The following is a 20,997-nucleotide window of genomic DNA, read 5'->3' on the forward strand; positions in this document are numbered from 1 at the left end:
CATTTTAAATAGCAGAAGTGAAAAAAAAAAAATCAAGTGACAGAAACGCCTGGCCTCATCTTTTAGCCCTGGGAAGCTAAGTGTAAGGCAGCTCAGCGGGAGAGCTCCTGGGGTCCAGGGCACAGCCCCCGTGCCAGAGTGTGATCTCGAAAGCAGTTCTGCTAACAGTATGCAAGTACTAAAGCAGCAACTCACACACAACCATCATACGAAACAATAATAAAGACAAGGGAGGGCCGGAGTCACAGCACAGTGGGGAGGGCACTTGCCTTGCACGCAGCAGACCTAGGTCCAATCCGCTGCACCGTCACTAGTGATTCCTGGGCAGGAGTGTGCCCTGAGCATTTAGTGTGACCCAAACCCTCTCTCCCCCAAAATAAAATAAAACAAAGGGAAGGGAAGATGAAAATAAAAACAGATAAATACTGGACTCGGTGAAAATTATAGGTGGGAGAAGCAGGTTGGAAGGTTGGCTTCAGATCCCTGGTGCTAGTGACAGGGAATTCTACAAACATAGAGCTAAACTTGACCTCTGAAATCCTCCAGTAGTGTCAATTAAAAAAGACAAAGAGAACACAGAGAAACAGTGTGGTGGTTCAGAACGCAAGTTCAAATTCCCAGGGTCCCACATGAGCAGAAACAGTCCTGGCAGCTATGCTGTCTGCAAGCCTCAGGTACAAGCATGCAACTCAGGTACAGCAATGCAACTAAGGCTTGTAGAGCTGCCATGGGCAGGGAGACACACACACACACACACACACACACACACACACACACAGACACGGGCACGACAGCAAAACCACCACCATCTCTTATGTGTCCCAGCCTCCATCAAGAATGGGTGAAGGAACTGCACCAAGGAGTGGAACTCTCCGCCAGAGCCAAACATCACGGTCAGACATGCAACTCCAGAGAGCACCTCAGCCAGGGCTGCGTGCAACAGCCAGGAAAGGAAAGGAAGTTTCTAAAACATTTTTACCAAAAAGAAAAACTGATGAATGATTCTAAGGCTCTAGTTGCTGAAAACAGTAAGGTCAACATCAGTCCCCAGTCTGTAACACTGGAATAGAAAGCATCAATCTGCATAGAAGTAGGTCAACAAGGCTGTGTAGACTGTCCAAACTCCGAATTTACAAACTATGCCAGAATTTAGCATTAAAACCATAAGTATAGGGGGTTTGGTGCCGCCAGCAGGTAAACCTATACCTGTGGGGCAAGTGCATCAGCAGCTTGATGATGCCTTCAGATTTCCAGATACCCCAAAATTGCTGCTGCGCCTTTGACAACAACTTGGGGCCAAGTTTACCAAGAATTAAACGGCCAGATGTTAGGCATGTGGGAGACATACCCACAAACCACCTCCAGCTCAGCTATATGAGCTCATTTATTGGCCTTATTTCAGAGACCCATAAATCTCAAAAGAGATCAAAAGATGCAGTTAGGGCCTGTAGCGCAGAGGTAGGTGGGAACCCATGACTGAGAGCCCCAGGCTCACTTGGATAAGGACTCCTCCCCCCAGGTCCCCAGTTTTCCAGTAGCAATACAAAACAAAGCAAAACAATACAGAACAAGCAATACAAAACAAATTTTTGTTTGTTTGTTTGTGGGCAGTCACACCCACAAACTGCCCCTGGCACCATGTAATCTCATCAAGGCCAAGACCCAGAGACTATAAACTAAAGTTCCCAGAAGAGAGCACTGCAAAATGCCCTGACCCATGCTAGGCTGTCTTCACTGGGGAACCTCGAAGGGGGGTGTTTCCCTCCCTGCCCCAAGCAGAACCCCAGAAGCCGAAAACCTCCAGAACCCAACCACCGCCATGCCCAAGGCCACTCTCCACACACTCGGACGAGCCTCACCCAAGAGGGCACAAGCCTCCGATAGCACAGCGGGTAGGGGCGTTTGCCTTGCATGCGGCCGACCCGGGTTCGATCCCTAGCATCCCATATGGTCCCCCAAGCACCGCCAGGGGGTAATTCCTGAGTGCAAAGCCAGGAGTAACCCCTGAGCATCGCTGGGTGTGACCCAAAAAGAAAAAAAAAAAGAGGGCACAAGCCTCACCCAAAATGGGATGAACCTCACCAGAGAGTGGACCGGCAGGAAAACCCAAATATGTGGAACCCCATGGAGACTGAGATCTCCAAGCCCACTAGGATCAGGACTGGGCCTCCTCCCCCCAGGTCCCCAGTCTTCCAAACGCTTGGCAGTCACACCCACAAACTGCCCCTGGCCCCATGTAATCTCATCAAGGCCAAGCCCAGAGACTATAAACTAAAGCTCCCAGAGGAGAACAGCACAGAATTTCCTGGGCATTATATTCTATCCGTAACAAGCAATGCAAAACAAGTCATCGAGCACTGCCTTTCCAGCAGGTTTGAGTGGTGGTGAGACTGGTGTCAAAATGGCAAATGTAACCAAAGTAAAGGTTTCCCCCACAAGCAAGGGAAAGGTTGGAACCGGGAGGGGGCTGGGGGGTGGGGGAAGAATACTGGGAATTTTGGTGGTGGAAAGTGTGCACTGGTGAAGGGATGGGTATTTGATGATTATATGACCCAAGCTAAAACATGAAAGCTTTGTAGCTGTATCTCACGGTGAAACAAAAGAAAGGGGGGGAAATAATTAAAAAATAATAAAGTTAACATTCAGAATAGAATAAAAAAGTAATGTGGAGTTCATGCCCAATTTAATCAGATTAATCAATGGCTGAATAAACAGCAGTACTCCTACATTATTTTTTTTTAAAAAAAGGGGAGGGGTAGAGCAATAGCACAGCGGGTAGGGCATTTGCCATTTACACTGCTGACCCGGGTTGAATTCCCAGCATCTCATATGGTCTCCCGAGTGCCGCCAGAAGTAATTCCTGAGTGCAGAGCCAGGAGTAACCCCTGAGCATCGCTGGGTGTGACCCAAAAAGCAAAAGAAAAAAAAACCATAAATATAATATTTTTCACCACAGTGCCTATTCAGAAGGCTGTTTTAGGGACCAAGCCCTCCGGCAAATTCACTGGTCCTGAGCACTGTGATGATGAAAACAGAACAAGCATAAAATTAACTGCCAGGTCCAATGTCCAAGTCGGAGAGCAGGGGCCATTAGAAAAGGAAACATATTTTAAAAAAAAAGGAAACTTATTAACACACATCTCCGTGCCTGAGCACTTGGTAATTTGACTTTCTACCTGCACCCACCTTCCTCACCAAAGCAGCAGCCCCCAGTCGCCTAGAATGGGGGATCAGAGCCACAGTCTCTCTCACAGAGACTGGCTGACAAAGGCCACCACATCTTGGCTTCAAAGAGGAACAATCTCGCAGACCCCAGGGACCAGGGAATGGATCAGACGTGAGCCCAGCAGTTCACTGTGAGGGCTGAAGAAACACTGTCTCACAGAAGAAAATGCCCTGGTTTGCTGGCTGGATCTGATAAAGAAACAATCCCCATTCCACCACCACCCCTCAAAAAATAATCCTCCATTGTAAACGCCCAGGATTTGAAGACCTGATTATGATTATTCGCTTTCGAGCTGAGGATGAAGTTCAATGAGAAAACGTAGGCCTCACATGTATTGTTTCCATCCCCAGCACCACAAAATTAAAAACTTTTACAATCTTTTTACTAACAAATGTTTATAAAATTTTTTCCCAAAATCTCAAGATATTTGACTTGACAAAATTTTTTATAGAATTTAAAACAGCATCTTTAATAAAAACAAATAAATTTAAAGTATTTAAAGCAGCATCTTTAATATTTAGATTGCATAATGAATTAAGGTTCTTTTATTTCCTTATAGAAACATTTCAAATGCTGGAGCCACAGAGATAGCACATTGTGCACAGTGGTCATCTTGCACACAGATGCCCATGATGCATGGATCCCTGGCACCTCATATGGTCCCCCACCAGTCCCCACCAAGGGTGATCCTTGAATAAAGAACCAGGAGTAAGCCCTGAGCACCACCAGATGTGAACCAAAAACAAAAATCAAACAAAAAAATTTCAAGTGCTTCAAAATTGAGTTATTTCTCAGAAAAGGAATAAAATTCCAAAATATTTTTACTAAGTAAGATATTTTGTTTTTCTCCTGTGAGGGCCACACCTGGTGATACTCAGGGACCATGAGGTGCCAAGGTCCCTACAAAGCAGGAGCTCTTTTCAGCTGTCTCTCTGGCCCTTTCTAAGATGTCACAAGCTGTTTTGCAATGAGAGCTTTCTTTTGTCCTTTCAGTTTGGAGTGGGGAAGGGTGGTGCTAAGGGATCAAACCCAGACCACCAGAACACAAAGCATGTGCACTTATGGGGCTGGAGTGATAGCACGACGGGTAGGGCCTTTGCCTTGCACATGGCTGACTGGGGTTTGATTCCCAGCATCCCCTATGGTCCCCTGAGCACCACCAGGAGTAATTCCTGAGTGCAGAGCCAGGAGTGACCCCTGAGCATCACTGGGTGTGACCCAAAAAGAAAAAAAAAAAGAATAAAAAACAACATGTGCACTTGTATTCTGAAGGAGATTGTCATGTTTAAATGATCTATATATTTGAAGTAATAGCCATTACTTCAAATATATTAATAAAATATTTAATTAAATATCTATAATATATGCATAAATATATGTGCGAACCTATTTAAGAAGACCTTGATATAAAACTCTCAACTTGCTGAGTTTCTCAGGGAGCGTGGGGACCACCAGGCAATGATTTGATGTCAGGGTCCCAAGACTCGGGGCAGCTTGGCCTGCGGATGCCGGGGCCTCCAGGATAGCTGGCAGGGCAGGGGGTTTAGAGGAGGGGCACGGGTACCCAGGATCTAACTCAGAACTTGTAAGGAGCACTTGTAAGACCCAAACCATTGATCCCTAAGCAATCTCCTCAGCACCTAATTAGACTGCATAAAAATGAAATAAAAATCACACTTCTTACTAAACAATCACACGGCAGAGCCTGGCAAGCACCCCATGGCGTATTCGGTATGCTAAAAACAGTAACAAGAAGTCTCACAATGGAGACATTACTGGTGCCCGCTCGAGCAAATCATGAGCAACGGGACAACAGTGCTACTAAACAACAGGAAAACACTAAAAATATCTTTTCCAAATATTGCCCCCAAAAAAGCCTCCCTCTCGTTTTATCAAGTCTTGTTCATTTGTTTTGGCATGGCGCCACATTCGGCTATGCTCATGGATCTCTCCAGGCAGTACTTGAGGGGACCCAGTACAGTGCTAGGTAACAAACTGGGGTCAGCCACATGCAAGGCGAGGGCCTAGACCCCAGTATGATCTCTCTGCCCCTTTCACCTCATTTTTTAAAAATACATTCCCAATTTAGAATCTTATATGTCTTATCAACTATTATTTTTAAAACAGCCATTTCTAATAATCTTCTCAACTTTTCTACCTTCATTCTGAAAATTAAAGAAACTAATTTATATTTTTTTCAAGATTAACTGGGTACAGAAACAAAGATAAAGTCAATTATATGTTTAAAGTTTTATCTCTCAGCCATTTGGTTTAAAAAATCCAATACTGGAGCTGGAGCAATAGCACAGCAGTTAGGGTGTTTGCCTTGCACATGGCCGACCCAGGTTTGATTCCCAGCATCCAATTTGGTCCCCTGAGCACCACCAGGAGTAATTCCTGAGTGCAGAGCCAGGAGTGACCTCTGTGCATCTCTAGGTGTGACCCAAAAAGCAAAAAAACAATCCAATATTTAAGATCAATATTAAGCATGTAAATTAAAACAGTGAACAGATTAACCAATACACTTGAATATACTATGGGACCTCAAATTTACAGGCCTTTTAAATCACAATCTCAAACCATTCTGCATCCCAATTAAATAAAGATGAGAGCATTTCATTCCTTGATTTTTCCAATTATCGACCAGCACTTGTCACAACTCATTATGCATATAAGCATGTTTCCAAGCTCCAGTCTCTCAAAAACTAGAACATTGTTTGAGACAGTATTCAGAATTTCCTGTTACTTAAAGAAAGATATTAACAGATTTAAATATAAACTTGCTGGGGCTGGAGCAATAGCACAGTGGGAAGGGCATTTGCCTTGCAGACGGCTGACCCAGGTTCGATTCCCAGCATCCCATATGGTCCCCTGAGCACCGCCAGGAGTGATTCCTGAGTGCAGAGCCAGGAGTAACCCCTGTGCATGACTGGGTATGACCCAAAAAGAAAAAAATAATAATAGAGCCATGTCTCCAGACTGTGAACTAAGCTTTTGCCCCATGCCGGCTAAGTGGGGAAATATCCTTCTTCCTTGGTTTTTCTTCCCTCCAGGAAGAAGTGGCATGGCGTCCGCCATATTATGGAACTTTTAAACAGGTATGAACTTGGTGGTACGGGGAAGAAAAAAAAAATGTGTTTTGAACTTGAAACAGCGGGATGCTGGGGAAGTCTCGGGCCGGGGCCGGGGCCGGTACCGGCTCTCGCTCTGCCGATATTCGACCCTGGTGGCCATGCCTTTGCACAGCCACTTCGCTACTGAATGACCAGGATCCAGAGCCAGCTATATTACTTCTGGTCCCGGCAAGTGCTTGCAGCCATGTCTCCAGACGTGAACTAAGCTTCTGCTCCATGCTGCCCCAGGAAAGGAAATGATGCAATTTCCAACTTAAATCTCCCTGGACTTAATTACTAACATAGACAAGTCCTAAACTTTATATCTCTTCATTCTCATCAGTGGAAAACTAATTATCAAATGTTTCCTTGTCAATAGGGCCATTTTTTTTTTTTTTTTTTTGCTTTTTGGGTCACACCCAGCGATGCTCAGGGGTTACTCCTGGCTTTGCACTCAGGAATTACTCCTGGCAGTGCTTGGGGGACCATATTGGATGCCGGGGATCGAACCCGGGTCGGCCGAGTGCAAGGCAAACGCCCTACCCGCTGTGCTATTGCTCCGGCCCAATAGGGCCATATTTTTGAGGGATAAACTCCAACAAGAATAGTGAGTTCTGTGTTGAAACTCCAACAATAGTGAGTTTTGTGTTGAAATAGGGAATGTAATCAAGGTAAAGAGAAAATGAAGTGAAATTTATCAGTTATGCAGGTGGGGTTGGGGGTGGGTGGGAGGTATACTTTTTTTTTTGGTGGTGGAATATGAGCACTGGTGAAAGGACGGGTGTTTGAGCATTGTATAACTGAGACATAAGCCTGAGAACTTTGCAACTTTCCACATGGTGATTCAATAAAATAAATTTTAAAAAAAAGAAAAAGAAAAAGAAATAATAACAAAAAAATATATATAGACTTGTTCAAGTATATGACTAAACACACGTAAGTCAAATTTGAATAATGCTAGTTATTATCAATACTTTGTAGTTCTAATTCTTCCCTCCTCTTTTCCTTCTTTCCTGTGTCTTAACCCCCCACTACTAGTTACACAAGTGTTGGAAGTCTTAAGTGGCCAAATTCTTCTATGTCAACTTCAGAAATAAAAGGTGGAGCCCAGAGAGAGTTCAGAGGTCTAGGGCCACACTCCACATGCAGGGAGGCTGGGCTCGACCTCCCGTGCTTCGTGGTCCCTAGGAGCACCAGGAGCAGCACTTCCCGGCACCAAGTCCAGAGCAGCCCTGGAGCACCGTAAGACGTAATATGCAACTAATTTCTTGGGAAAAAACCCTGAGGTTTCCAGAAATGAGGCTTTTCAATCAATGCATTCTTTACCTCCAAAAGGTCAAATATGACGCTTAATAATCTCAATGATCTAAACAAGAAATGAAGCAACAAGAGAAAAGAGCGACGCCGTGAGCTCTGGCTGAGTCTACGAGGGCCCACGGTGATGCAAACAGGCCAGTCTACGCACCGGGGGCTTTCCCCTCACACAATGCACTGAAAACAAAGAATAAGCCCATCGACACCAATTCTCGAGCCTCAATATAATTACTAAAAGAGTTTCTGAGCCCACAGTGATTCCTGAGCAGAGTCAGAAGTCCTGAGTACTGCCAGGTATGGCCCCAAAACTGAAATAAACAAAAAATAAAAAGTTTCTTCTGAGCCCAGGTTCAATCCCCAGCATCCCATCTGATACCAGGAGCACTGCCAAGAGTAATCCCTGAGTGCGGAGCCAGCAGTAATCCCTAAGCATTGCCAGGTCTAAGCCAAAAACTAAAAAATAAAAAGTTTCTAAGGCCGAAAGAGAAAAGTACAGAGGTAAGGTGCTTTTTTTGCATGAGGCTGACGTCCCTGCATATGGTCCCCAGAGCACTGTCTTGAAGAGCCCTGAACATCCTAGTGGAGCCCATACTGCACCACCCTCCAAAATGTCTTTTAGCTCATAAACGAAATATTGGCCCAGCATGGAAATTTTATGTAGACCTTCACTTCTCAGAGAAATCGTTCACAAAAGATCAGTATAAGGAGACCTATAGATATTAGATATAGATATAGGTACATTATTTGCAATCAGTAATCTCAAGCAACCATATATTTAATATTTAAACAAATATTACTAATAATAAAGTTAAAAGTGTAGTTCCGGGGACAATGTTCATGCTGTACGCCAGGGAGCCCACTCAGAGGGTGGAGTACATGCTTTGCCTTCGGAGGCCTGGGCTCCACCCCTCATGAGCACTCAATGACTCAGAAGCAATCGCTGGGCGGGGCCTGGGTATCACCAGCATGACCCAAACAAAGCATAACTACATACACACACACACACACACACACACACACACACACACATACACACACGCAAGTGTGATGTGCCCAGAGGCAGGGGACCAAGTGGTGGCAACCCCATCATAACTACTGACACTCTACATCCTAGGAGAGAATGCTGTAACTAAGTACAGAACTGAATAGGTATGAAGTTTAAACTGCATAGCACCTGCAACTATCACCAGCAAATCTAACAAGATTCAAAGCCTAGAAGTCACTAAATATTTTCCCTGAAAACTGTCTCTGACCTGAGAAAGCCTAGAAGTCATTTCCTAAGGCTTCAGAAGAGCCATGGTTTTCCACAGCAGTCCCAAACATTGATGCCTACAGTTGCAACATGAGCATTGCAGAGGACAGCCAAATTCTTGTCAGAACTCCTACCCATGCAGGGTACACACCTTCCCTGCACCTGCTTTACTGAAAGTAACACCCCGAACAGCCAGTTCGCACGCACACAAATGCACTGAGCTAAGCAGCCGTAAGTACTGTAGCTAGGAAAAGGAATGGCCGCATTTCAGCAAAATATGTAAAAGCAATGATTAGAATAAAGAGACAACCTCTCCCTTTTTATTAATTATAAAGTACCCATTGAATACCCATTGTTGGCAGGCTCTGGAGGTGGGAATGAACCTGGCAACACTGGTGGAGGGAAACGACACTGGTGGTGGGAACATGCATCAAAAATTCAGTAACTTTGTAAACCACAGTTCTTTTAAAAAGAAGTTTTAATTCAAATAAATAAGATGCCTATTGTCAAATACCTTAAAGAAAAAACTTGGTCTGGAGTGACAGCACAGCGGGAAGGGTGTTTACCTTGCATGCAGCCTATCTGGTTCAATCCCTGCCATCCATATGGTCTCTGGTGCTCTGCCAGGAGCGATTCCTCAGGGTAGAGTCAGGAGTAACCCCTGAGCATCACCGGGTGTGCCCCTCTCCAACCCCCCCCCCAAAAAAAAAACACAATAATAGAAGAGCCAGGGGTATAGCTCAGTGGTAGAGCGCTTGTCTTGAATGTGTGAGGCCCTGGGTTTAATTCCTGGCAGCACCATCACCACCAAAAAAAAAACAAAAAACCTAGCAATAGAAGCAACTATGTGATTTTAAGGGCAAATTATATATCAGAAGCCTTGAACCCCCTGGAGTAATAGCATAAATTCATGGTTTTTCTTTCCTTTAGTGAAGCAGAAAAACGAATGATTAGCATTTAATCCATAATTAAGTGACCAAGTTTTGTAAGTTTCCTCATCTATAAAGTGGGCATAATACGTAAGCCTTTTCCTTAGAGAATTATTGTAAAGATTAAATGAAATGAAAATAAAATAACTTTCTAGATATACATTAAGTAGCAACAGTTAATACTGATACTGCTTCTTGTGGCATTCCTCACACTCTGCTGTCCCCACTCCCCTTACTGCCATGAGAAACTAACCAGCATTTTTTTATTTATTTTTTTTGGGGGGTCACACCCAGCGATGTACAGAGGTTACTCCTGGCTCTGTACTCAGGAATTACCCTTGGCGGTGCTCAGGGGACCATACGGATGCTGGGATTCGAACCCGGGTTGGCCACGTGCACACCTGCAAGGCAAACGGCCTACCCGTTTGTGCTATGGCTCCAGCCTCCCACTGTGCTATGGCTCCAGCCTCCACCATCCATTCTTTAGAAAGGGGTAGACCAGACAGGGCTGGAGCGATAGCACAGCAGGTAGGGCGTTTGCCTTGCATGCAGCTGACCTGGGTTCGATTTCCAGCATCCCATATGGTCCCCCAAGCACCACCAGGAGTCATTCCTGAGTGCAGAGCCAGCAGTAATCCCTATGCATCGCCCGGCGTGATTCAAAAAGAAAAAAAAAAAAAGAAGAAGAAGAAAAGAAAGGGGCAGACAAACAACATGCTATTGAACAAGAGTCTTATTTGACATACAAGCTAAGAATATACTTTACATTTTTTGATAATTTAAAAAAAAATGGAGGTGGAGGTGGGGTTGGGTGGGGGTCCCCTTTGCAGAGCTGCTGGGCCAGGGAGGCTCCTCCCGCCAGCGTCAGCTCAGCAGTGCTCCTCAGAGGCAATGGTAGCTAAGGGTCACCAGAGATATCTATGTTGGTATAGGTGGGGCCACGAGGTGCACAGGATAACACTCAGGCCTCTCGTGTGCAAGGCACACACTCCAGCCCTTTGGGCTACTCCCCGCAAAGTGCCTACAGAATGTTTGAACTGTTGTCTAAGACCAGAGAGGATGTGTGAGAGGGAAAGCACCTGCCCTGCACAGCCAACCTAGTTCAATCTCGGGCACTTCATCTGGTCCCCCTCTCACCATCATAAATCACTCCGTAGTACAAAGCCAGAGAAAGCCCCTGAGCACTGCTGAGTCTAACCAAAATTAAATAAAATAATACCTTCTATTGTGCAAAAATTGTAAAAACTGAAATTGTATATGACGAACAGCGGCACTTGTTCAGTAATGTATTTTCTATGGCTGTTTGCATGCTACAATGGCAGAATTAAAATGTAGCTGCAATAAAATTCATATAGCGAAAAAAAAACCTGAAAATTTTATTATCTGGCCGTCAGATAAAGTTGGACAATTTTTAGTGTAGAACAGAGTTCCCAATCTTATTTGTCCAAATGTCCACTTTTCAGAGAAGAAACATCAGTCAGTACCTCCCCAGAAGGGGCTGGAGCGATAGCACAGTGGGGAGGGTTTTTGCCTTATACGCAGCTGACCTGGGTTCAAGTCCCAGCATCCCATATAGTCCCCTGAGCACTGCCAGGAGTAATTCCTAAGTGCAGAACCAGGAATAACCCCCTGTGCATCATCAAGAGTTACCCAAAAAGAAAAAAAAACCTCCCAGAAATCTACCTTTAAGCAAACCAGCCAACCACCCTCCCCCAAATGCATGGAGGCTATTACTACCCCACTGCATTATTCCAGTGTCCCGTCCCCAAGGCCCCAGGGGGCCCTATCACCCACTCTGTGACAGTGTATTCTTTCTAAGATTACGATTAATTTGACAAATTTTTCAAACACTTTCCAAAACTTATCTGTAAAAGTCAGATTATGTGTAAGGTAATTTCTTTCCTACTCTAATCCTCATACCATTACATTTTCATTCACTATGAAAAGTGAAAAAACATTCTAAACTTCGTTTCTAATCACTCTAACATTACTATGTATACAAAATAACTTAACAAAATTGAAAGCTCTAATATTGCTATTAGTACATAACTTGTTAAATATGAGGAAAAAAGCCTCATTACCATGAACTTTCCTTAACTCTCTTTACCATTTACATGCACAAGTAAAAAAAAGAGTGAAAATCAACAGTAAAGTTAAATGCCAGAAGACACAAGTCACACCCAAAGATAATAATCCTTCAAACTAAGTCATCTTTAAAGATAAAGAAAGAATGACATAAAGCATGATACTTGGAAGTTATTAAAAGAGGAAAAAAAGAAAAACACAATTACATGGCAAGAAAGAAATAAAAATGATTTTTAAAAAAGAGCAGGGAGGGGCCAGAGCAATAGTACAGCAGGGATGGTGTCTGCCCTGCACATGGCAGACCGGGGTTCAATTCCCAGCATCCCATGTGGTTCCCCAAGCACTACCATGAGTAATTCCCACATGGAGAGCCAGGAGTAACACCTGATCATCACTGGGTGTGACCAAGAAAAAAAAAAAAGAGCAGGGTATGCTTAAATCACAACAAGTGGAAAGATAGAAGCAGGCAAATCAGAAAAGACAGACGCAAAAATAGAAACCATCAAAGGTAGAACAGACAGTGAAGAGGGTGCTTATGGGAAGTGAGAAGCAGAGGTAAAGTCTGAGTATAAAATTTGGAAAGGGAAAGATGAGTTCAAAATCTGTCAAGCTATTCTCTTCCTTTCCCAAAAGGTCTTGTTTGGCTTTGAGAAAACATTATAAAGAAAATATTTTAAGACCTCATTAAGAATCTATGAAGAAAATCCAGCAGAAATGCTAAAGGAACAGAAATACAGAAATTAGAGAGTTGACATATTCTGACAGGAAAAATAAACTTGCAAAAACATTCAATTATTAGGAAAATTCAAACATAACACAGATGAAGTAGAGCTGGAAAGCAAGAGGGTAGAGGGAAGGAGGAAGGGAGAACTCGAGGCGGGGAGGAGAGAGGGTGAGAAGATTAAATTATATTCTAATTTGTAACAGAGTATGGCTGCATGGAATTTGAGAACTGTTTAGAATACCAAGAAAGAAAAAGAATCAAATAGGGATAAATAAAATATGGGCAAGCACAAAAGTTTGACGGACCCGAGTATCTGAAATCATAAGTATGTACAACCTAGAATATTATGCTATTTTCCACAGTAAACCAGCATCAAAAATAACAAGCTCCAGGACAAACTGAAGTATAAAATCAGAGCTAATGAAGAAAAAAGTTGAAATGGTTAAGGTTTTCCAATATATTACTAGGGGTAAGAATGAAATTACTGACGATATATGTCTGGCTGTAGAAATAAAATTGAAGCCAGGAGGAAGCTGTCAACTTAGAAAAAAGGGCAAAAACTGAGACAGTCTTTGCACAGTCATATTTTATTTATATGATTATTCAAGCAGTATATAAATTAGAGAATTGCATTTCTAGATTTTAGTAAAGCATTTGCTGTGATTAGATTACTGTGGATATTAAGATAATATCAGAATTTAAAAATGAAATTCAAATATTTTCTATCTTTACAACACAGAAAAAGAACTATGCAAGTAAATGACCACCATATAAAGACACCAGACAGGACAAAAATCCATAATAAACTGACAGTCTCAAAGTCACTACTTCAGATTCCAGAAAGAATTTAAAAGAATTTTAAAATCACAAAAATACTAAAATGTTCCTTAACTACAGAATGTCCACAGCGACACACTTAAGGAGAGGGACACTCTAGCAGGCCACACAGACAAGCTGTAAGCAGCACTGACCGGCGAGTGCTTGAACACAGATTTCCCAGTTCAATCAGAATCAGTTGACACACAGTTCAGACAGAATTGGCTACACCACATTAACAAAGTAGAACTGGTATGGACTGACAAAGAAATTGCCTCATTATATAGCTCTATTATTCACTAAATTGAGACTTTATAAATTAAATTCAAACTATTTTCCTATCCAGATTAATAGTTTAGGAAAGAAATCAGTTTAGGTTTTATTTGCGGCCACAAAGTCTTAACTATTTCAAACGCCTTTTTACAAAATTTTACTTGGGAACATTTAAATACTTACTAATATCATCTTCATGATAAATGACAGAGTGGAATGGAAGAGCTCGGTCTTTAATATATCTTTCTGCTGGTTCAACATAAAATGTGCCACCACGAGTCTGAATGAATCCTTCAAATCTTCCATCAATAACAGATCCATGGCTAAAAGTTCCTTCTTCACCTATTAATGAAAGCAACAAACTCTTTAAAATTTAATTTTCACATGGATGTTAAATTCATTCTTCTTTTAAAGTCCACTCTTACATATTTCTTTTCCTGAATACATAAGTACTGGGGAAATTAATTTTTACACAAAATATAGCAAACCGAATTTGAGATGTGAACAACTAGTACTTAGCTCAGACATATACAATTACCAGCAACTACAAAAAAAAAAAAAAAAACAGAATTTCTGGTCTCATTAAGAGACTCCGACAATCTGGGATGCACATAAAAACTGACTAAGGGGGCCGGAGCGATAGCACAGCGGGTAGGGCGTTTGCCTTGCACGCGGCCGACCCGGGTTAGATCCACGGCATCCCATATGGTCCCCCAAGCACCGCCAGGAGTAGTTCCTGAGTGCAAAGCCAGGAGCAACCCCTGAGCATCGCTGGGTGTGACCCAAAAAGCAAAAAAAAAAAAAAAACTGACTAAGTATCTGCCGGGGCTAGAGAGAGTACAACAGGGCTGACCTAGGTTCAATTCCTGGCAATACAAACAGTCCCCTGATAACTACTGGGGATAACCCCCCAAAAAACAAATAATTAGTTTGATTAAACTTAAAAAGGAGTGGAGAGACAGCTCAATGGGCGAGGGGTATGGTCTACACACAGGCGCTCTGGGCTTGATCCCAGCACTCTCTGGCTCCCAGAGCATCTCCAGAAACAGCCCCTGAGCACAGTGTCGGGAGCAGCATGGGCCCTCCAAAAACCAAACAAAAACTTGCAAGAGAAAAGAGATTCTGGGCTGGAAAGATAGCACAGCGGGTAGGGCGTTTGCCTTGCACGCAGACGACCCAGGTTCAAATCCCAGCATCCCATATGGTCCCCTGAGCACCGCCAGGGGTAATTCCTGAGTGCAGAGCCAGGAGTAACCCCTGTACATCGCCAGGAGTGACCCAAAAAATTAAAAAAAAAAAAAAAAAAAAAAGAGAGAGAAAAGAGACTCAATGATAACACATACACTTTCCAACTAAAGACATTAAAATTCTTTTGAAGTGTTGCTCTGGGAGTCCGATGTGACTAAGTGGTAGACCCCACACCTCACAAGTAAGGACCTAGACTCAATTCCCCTACACTACACACATACAAAAAGTGAAATTTTTCTTTAATGACTTCAAAGTTCATTTCACATCTGACACTCTGCATAAGCATTTTGGGTTCCCTACCACTACTATGTTCTAAAACTGTCAAACTGTTCTAAAACAATTAGAATAAAAGTATACCAACAATCTATCTTCTTGTTTGTCTGGGGGCCACAGCTGGCGATGCTCAGGGGTTACTCCTGGGTCTGCACTCAGGATTCACTTCTGGCAGTGCTCAGGAGATTAGGTAGGCTGCCAGGGATCAAGCCCAGGTGGGCAGCAGGCAAGCCAAGCTCCTTACCCACTGTACTATCTCTCCAGCCCACAACAATCCTCTTTACGATTAAGGGCAGGGGGGGCTGGAGTGATAGCACAGCAGGTAGGGCGTTTGCCTTGCATGTAGCCGACCTGGGTTCGATTCCCAGCATCCCATATGGTCCCCTGAGCACCACCAGGAGTAATTCCTGAGTGCAGAGCCAGGAATAACTCCTATGCAATGCCGGGTGTGACCCAAAAAAAAAGAAAAAAAAATTAAGGGCAGGGATACGATCAACAACAGAGCACTTACCCCATACATGTGAGACCCTGGGTTCAGGCACTGCCCCCAGTAAAACAATAAAACAAAACAAAAAATGGAACCAAGGAGATAGGTCTGGAGTGCCTGGTTGGTATTTCCAGGTCCAATCTCTGCACCACATCCTACTCTGACCCCAACCACCACCAAGAGTGGGTTGCCCCAAGCACCAAGAAAGGAGAAGCTTCTTTGTTGGGGCTCAAAAATCAAAATTTTTAAAAATAATCTTGGGGTCTTAAAGATAGTAAGCAAGTAAGGCTCTTGCCTTGCACACAGCCAACCCAGGTTCCATGTGTTCCTCTGAACACTGCCAGGAGTGATCTCTGAATACAGAGTCAGGAGTAACCCATGAGTATTGTCAGTTGTGGCCCAAAAAACGAGCAGTGAACCCAACACACATACAGAGATGACAAGCTACAAGCCTGGAACTCTAGAATAGTGCAGACAGATGATGATTCAGAAAGCAGGGAGAAGAGTGGGGAATTATACTTCACTGAAGGAAATAACAGAAAGAAGGGTGCAAAAACAGATATTCATTCTTAATATAGTCACAAAGAAAAGTTGAAAACCAAACATCAGAAAATATAAATGCAAAGTATAAATTTAGAAGTTAAATTTCCATATTGGTGGTGGGGAATGTGCACTGGTGGATGGATGGGTGTTTGATCATTGTGAGATTGTAACCCAAACATGAAAGCCTGCAACTATCTCACGGTGATTCAATAAAATTAAAACAAAAAAATTAAATTTACCTGGGGCCAGAGTGATAGCATAGCAGGGATGCGATTGCCTTGCAAACAGCTGACCCAGGTTTAATCCCTGGCACTACATATAGTTCCCCCAAGCCAGACCAGGAGTGATCCCTGAGTGCAAGGCAGGAATAAGTCCTGATCACTGATGGGTATGCCCCCAGTCCTGGGAGGGAGGGAGAGAGGGAGGGAGGAAAAAAATAAGAAAAACTACAATGGCGCTGGGGAGATAGCTCAAAGGGCCAGTGTGCACGCTTTGCATGAAGAAAGCCAGGTTCAATCCCCAGCACCATATCCTCTGAGCACTGCCAGGTGCTACCCTTGAGCACTAACTCAGGAAAAACTCCTAAAAATCCCAGATGTGGCATTAAAACAACAACAACAACAACAACAAAGAGGCACAGAGAGATAGTACAGGCGTTAAGACACTTGATTTGCACTTAGAGACCCTGACAAAATCCCTAACACCAAAGAAGTTACCCTGAGCACTACCATGAGTAATCCCCGAGCACTCATAGGTGTGGACCCCCCCAAAAAAAATTAATTAATTAAATTAAATAAACTATAACCACAACTAAAAGCAAAATTAAGTAAATGAAATAAAATAACATGAAACGTCAGCTGTCGAGTCGAGATAGTTGGTGAGGCAGCCCAGAAAGCTGGGGCTCATGGCCAGCAGGCCTCAGGTCCAGCCCCTGGCCCACATGCTCCCCCACACCCCGGCACCACTAAGTGCAGCCGAGAGTCAGGAGCACTACCCAGGCTCAGCCTGCTCACCCGCCCCTCCCGGCCGGGTCCTGGCATAGGGCACGCCACGCCAGGGCACCAGGAGGAGTTGGAGGGACGGGAGACTACAGCAGAGAGCACTCCTGGGGCAGGTCCCGAGCAGCAACTCAGACTCAGGAGGAATCAATAAGTAAGAACTGTTCTGAGAAATAAAACACTTCTATGAGCCAAGCTTAGTATGCAAGTGAGAAATTTTCAGACGGTAATGTCGTCACATATCTGGCAGAGTGAAGACCGTGCGTATTCCTGGACAGGGAGGGAGCCAGGCTCTGCCCCCAGAGCAGGCTGCAAGCACAGCGCACCCCTCAGGTCTCCTCAGAGCAGGGCCGGGTGCAGCCCAGGGTCACTCCTCAAGCTGCTTACTCTGACTGCGCGCCTGTGGTGGTGACACTGTCACCAGGCCAGGCAGCACTCAGTGGCATCACTCAGTGCTAGGGAACAAAACCAGGGCTTGCACATGGCAGGCAGGTCCTCTTACACCTCAGCTACCTCTCAGTCCTGCAAACATCCCCTTCACACACTGAATTCTCCAGGACTGTGGACACAGTTCAGCAATGGAGCCCTTGCCTTGCTGCAAGGCCCTGACACACTCACACACACACACAGACATACGCACACACACACAGTTTTTCACAATGTTATGATACTGAATAGACATCACTCATGTAAAACTAAAATTTCAAAGGTTAACTCTGCTTAATACTGAGGATCATCTTCCGTATTTATTAATGTGTAAAGTTACATCACAAGGGAAGAGAGCAATAGGACACAGGTAGCGTGTTTGCCTTGCACACGGCCAACCTGGGTTTGGTCCCCAGCATCCCATGTAGTCCCTCAAACTCTTCCAGGAGTAACTCCTGAGTGCAGAGCCTGGAGTGACACCACCACGAAGGAAAAAAAAAAAAATAGAAAAAAGAAAAACCAACCATGTGATTGTACACTGACTAGGACATTTGCTTTGCATGCAGCCAACCAAACCCTGAGCACCAAACCAGGAATAAGCCCTGAGCACAGCCAGGTTGGCCCCAAAACATAACAAATCAAAAAAGTTCAAGGTTTATTGGACAGCTAGGTATGAAACTGCAGTGACGTGACACTCGGGGCCACACGGGATGGGGGGTGGAACCGGCCCCTCTCCCCACACCAACGAGGCCCCAAGTTGCTGCCCACGAACGGCTCTGGCTCCTGAATGGCCATGATCCCAGAGCACACAAACCAATCTCGGAACCCAGAGCTTTTGACAGAAATGCCTCCAGACTTATTACTAAAATATCAGAAATCCAAAATCATATGCTCTTCATAATCAGCAATAGAAAACAAATTATCTAATGATGCCTTTTTGGCAGGCCTGATTGTTGGGGAAAATTCCAAGTAATACTGGTGGGTCTTTTATCGAAATATTGAATGTGATGAAAGTGGAGAGAGAGTAAAGTGGAAATCATCTGCCACAAAGGCAGAAGTAGGGGTGGGATAAGGGTATTTGGGGGGTTCTTGGTGGTGGAAAATGTGCACTGGTGAAGGGATGAGTGTCTGATCATTGTATGACCAAGATTTAAACTGAAAACCTTTGTAACTGTTCTCACCGAGATTAAAAAAATAAAATTTTAAAAATTTAAAAAATAAAAGTTCAAGGCTTTAGAGAAGGACCAATATTACAGTGGGAAGGACATTTGTCGTGCATGAGGCTGAACCAGGTTCAATCCCCAGCAGCCCCATATGGTCCCCCAAACATAACCAGGAATTCCCTAACACAGAGCCAGGAATAAGCCCTGAGTACTAATGGGTGCGACCCCTTGCCAGCCCCTAATAAAAAAAAGTAATAAAAGTTATAGCACAAACTTTACAGGCCACTTCTCCAATACCTACAGAAAATAATTGGTTTTGGGGCTAGAGCCACAGTACAGCGGGTAGGGCATTTGCCTTGTATGCGGCCAACCCAGGTTGGATTCCCAGCATCCCATATGGTCCCCTAAGCACCACCAGGAGTAATTCCTGAGAGCAAAACCAGAAGTAACCCCTGTGCATCACCGGGTATAACCCAAAAAGCAAAGTAGTAGTAGTAGTAGTAATAATAATAATAATAATAATAATAATAATAATAGGTTGGGAAAAATAATAATAATAATAAATTGGTTTTAAATCATTTTTATGACCTCTGTAAGTGTTCTAGTCTCCCCACACAACTAAACTGCCTTCTGCTGGGCAGCTTGCACCCCAAGTCCCCCAGACAGCATTTAATCAGGTGTAGTGGAAAACTAGAACTGAAAGACTATAGAAAACATTTCTATTTTTTTTAATCTAACAATTTGGAGGTACTAAGTCAAAAACTTGCATACTTTATAGAAGTCATATGAGCATAATTCAACATTAGATATATATTTAAAGACAGGCCCAAAGAGTACTTAATTTTTTTTCTCCATAATGTATCAAATCTCAGAATTTCTCCTACCTTTTAAAAACTACCTGGCTATACCCAAATTTTATATGTGTCCTTGTACAGAGAAAATTTTAAAAAAGGGTTCTTTTATGGTTCAACTTACCATAAATATGCCCAGTGTAAATGTGAGAGGTATCATAATCAAGCACTTTATTTGATGTCTCTACTTTAAATTCATCACTGAAAAGGGAAGTGTCCCTCTTCATTCGCAGGTTGAAATGTCTGTAAAACAGGATGGAAAAGGGGGAAGATGAAATTTTAAAGATCCAAATTTTAAACAATTTTTCAAATTAAAAATTCTGTAAAACAGAACTGTTTCACACAATCTATTTGGGGAATACAGTGACCAAAATTTTCCTATAAAATGTCTGCTCTAAAATTCAACCCAGAAGCTGTGATACAATTCTAAATTACATACAATGAAATAGTAACTGTGACATATTTAAAAACTAAATGTCTATAGTCTAATTCCCACATGATAAAATTACAACAGCGACCACGTTGCTCGGAGATGAAAGCAAGCCTAGGGACCACTATGATACAGCACTGCTTGTGTCTCTGTGCTCCTGGCGACAAGCGCTTACCACACAGCAGTGCAGTGCAGGGCCTGGGGCGGCGCTGCACAGTCCTGGGTGCTCAGGAGGGCAGGTGGTCCCAAGAACCACAGCAGGTCAGGTGCATCGGCACATGCCAGCCGGGTCTCCTGACTGCTCTATCTCCCAGCCTACCTTTGCCAATTTCCTAATTTTCACCATCAAAAATCAGTGACATTGGGGCTGGAGAGATAGCACAGCGGGTAGGGCGTTTGCCTTGCACGCGGCCGACCCGGGTTCAAATCCCAGCATCCCATATGGTCCCCTGAGCATGGCCAGGGGTAATTCCTGAGTGCAGAGCCAGGAGTAACCCCTGTGCATCGCCAGGTGTGACCCAAAAAAGCAAAAAAAAAAAAAAATCAGTGACATTATAGTAAATATTTTCTATTTCCCCTCAGCATACATATTTTCTTATATGTTCATTTCAGAAGCTCAGAAAGTTAAAAAAAAAAAATAGGGAGGGCAGCTCTGAACACCACGCAGGGAGTGTGTCTGGGGATGGGTACCACAGTAGAGCACTTGCCTCACAACCGTGAGCCCTGGGTTCAAACCCAACCAAACTGAATCACATGCACTTGAACTGCCCTTTATAAAGGAGAGGGGAAGACCAAATTATTTAGGTGACTTTAAATTTTAAATTAAGGATTCAGAGTCAGGCTCAG

The 20,997-nt window shown here is 43.6% G+C and overlaps 1 protein-coding gene across 1 annotated transcript in view; it reads right to left on the reverse strand.

The window, feature by feature from the left end:
• The window catches only part of ADAM10 (ADAM metallopeptidase domain 10), a 116,562-nt gene that overhangs the window by 55,627 nt on the left and 39,938 nt on the right, over positions 1-20,997 (reverse strand). Inside the window, exons 3-4 of the mRNA XM_055118351.1 lie at positions 19,846-19,964; positions 13,916-14,074 (exon numbers count right to left, since the gene is read on the reverse strand). Of these exons, the coding sequence (XP_054974326.1) occupies positions 13,916-14,074; positions 19,846-19,964 (278 nt within the window). The remainder of the gene's footprint in view (positions 1-13,915; positions 14,075-19,845; positions 19,965-20,997) is intronic.

Source organism: Sorex araneus, chromosome 10 (assembly GCF_027595985.1).
Source record: "Sorex araneus isolate mSorAra2 chromosome 10, mSorAra2.pri, whole genome shotgun sequence".
In the NCBI taxonomy this organism is placed as follows: Eukaryota; Metazoa; Chordata; class Mammalia; order Eulipotyphla; family Soricidae; genus Sorex; species Sorex araneus.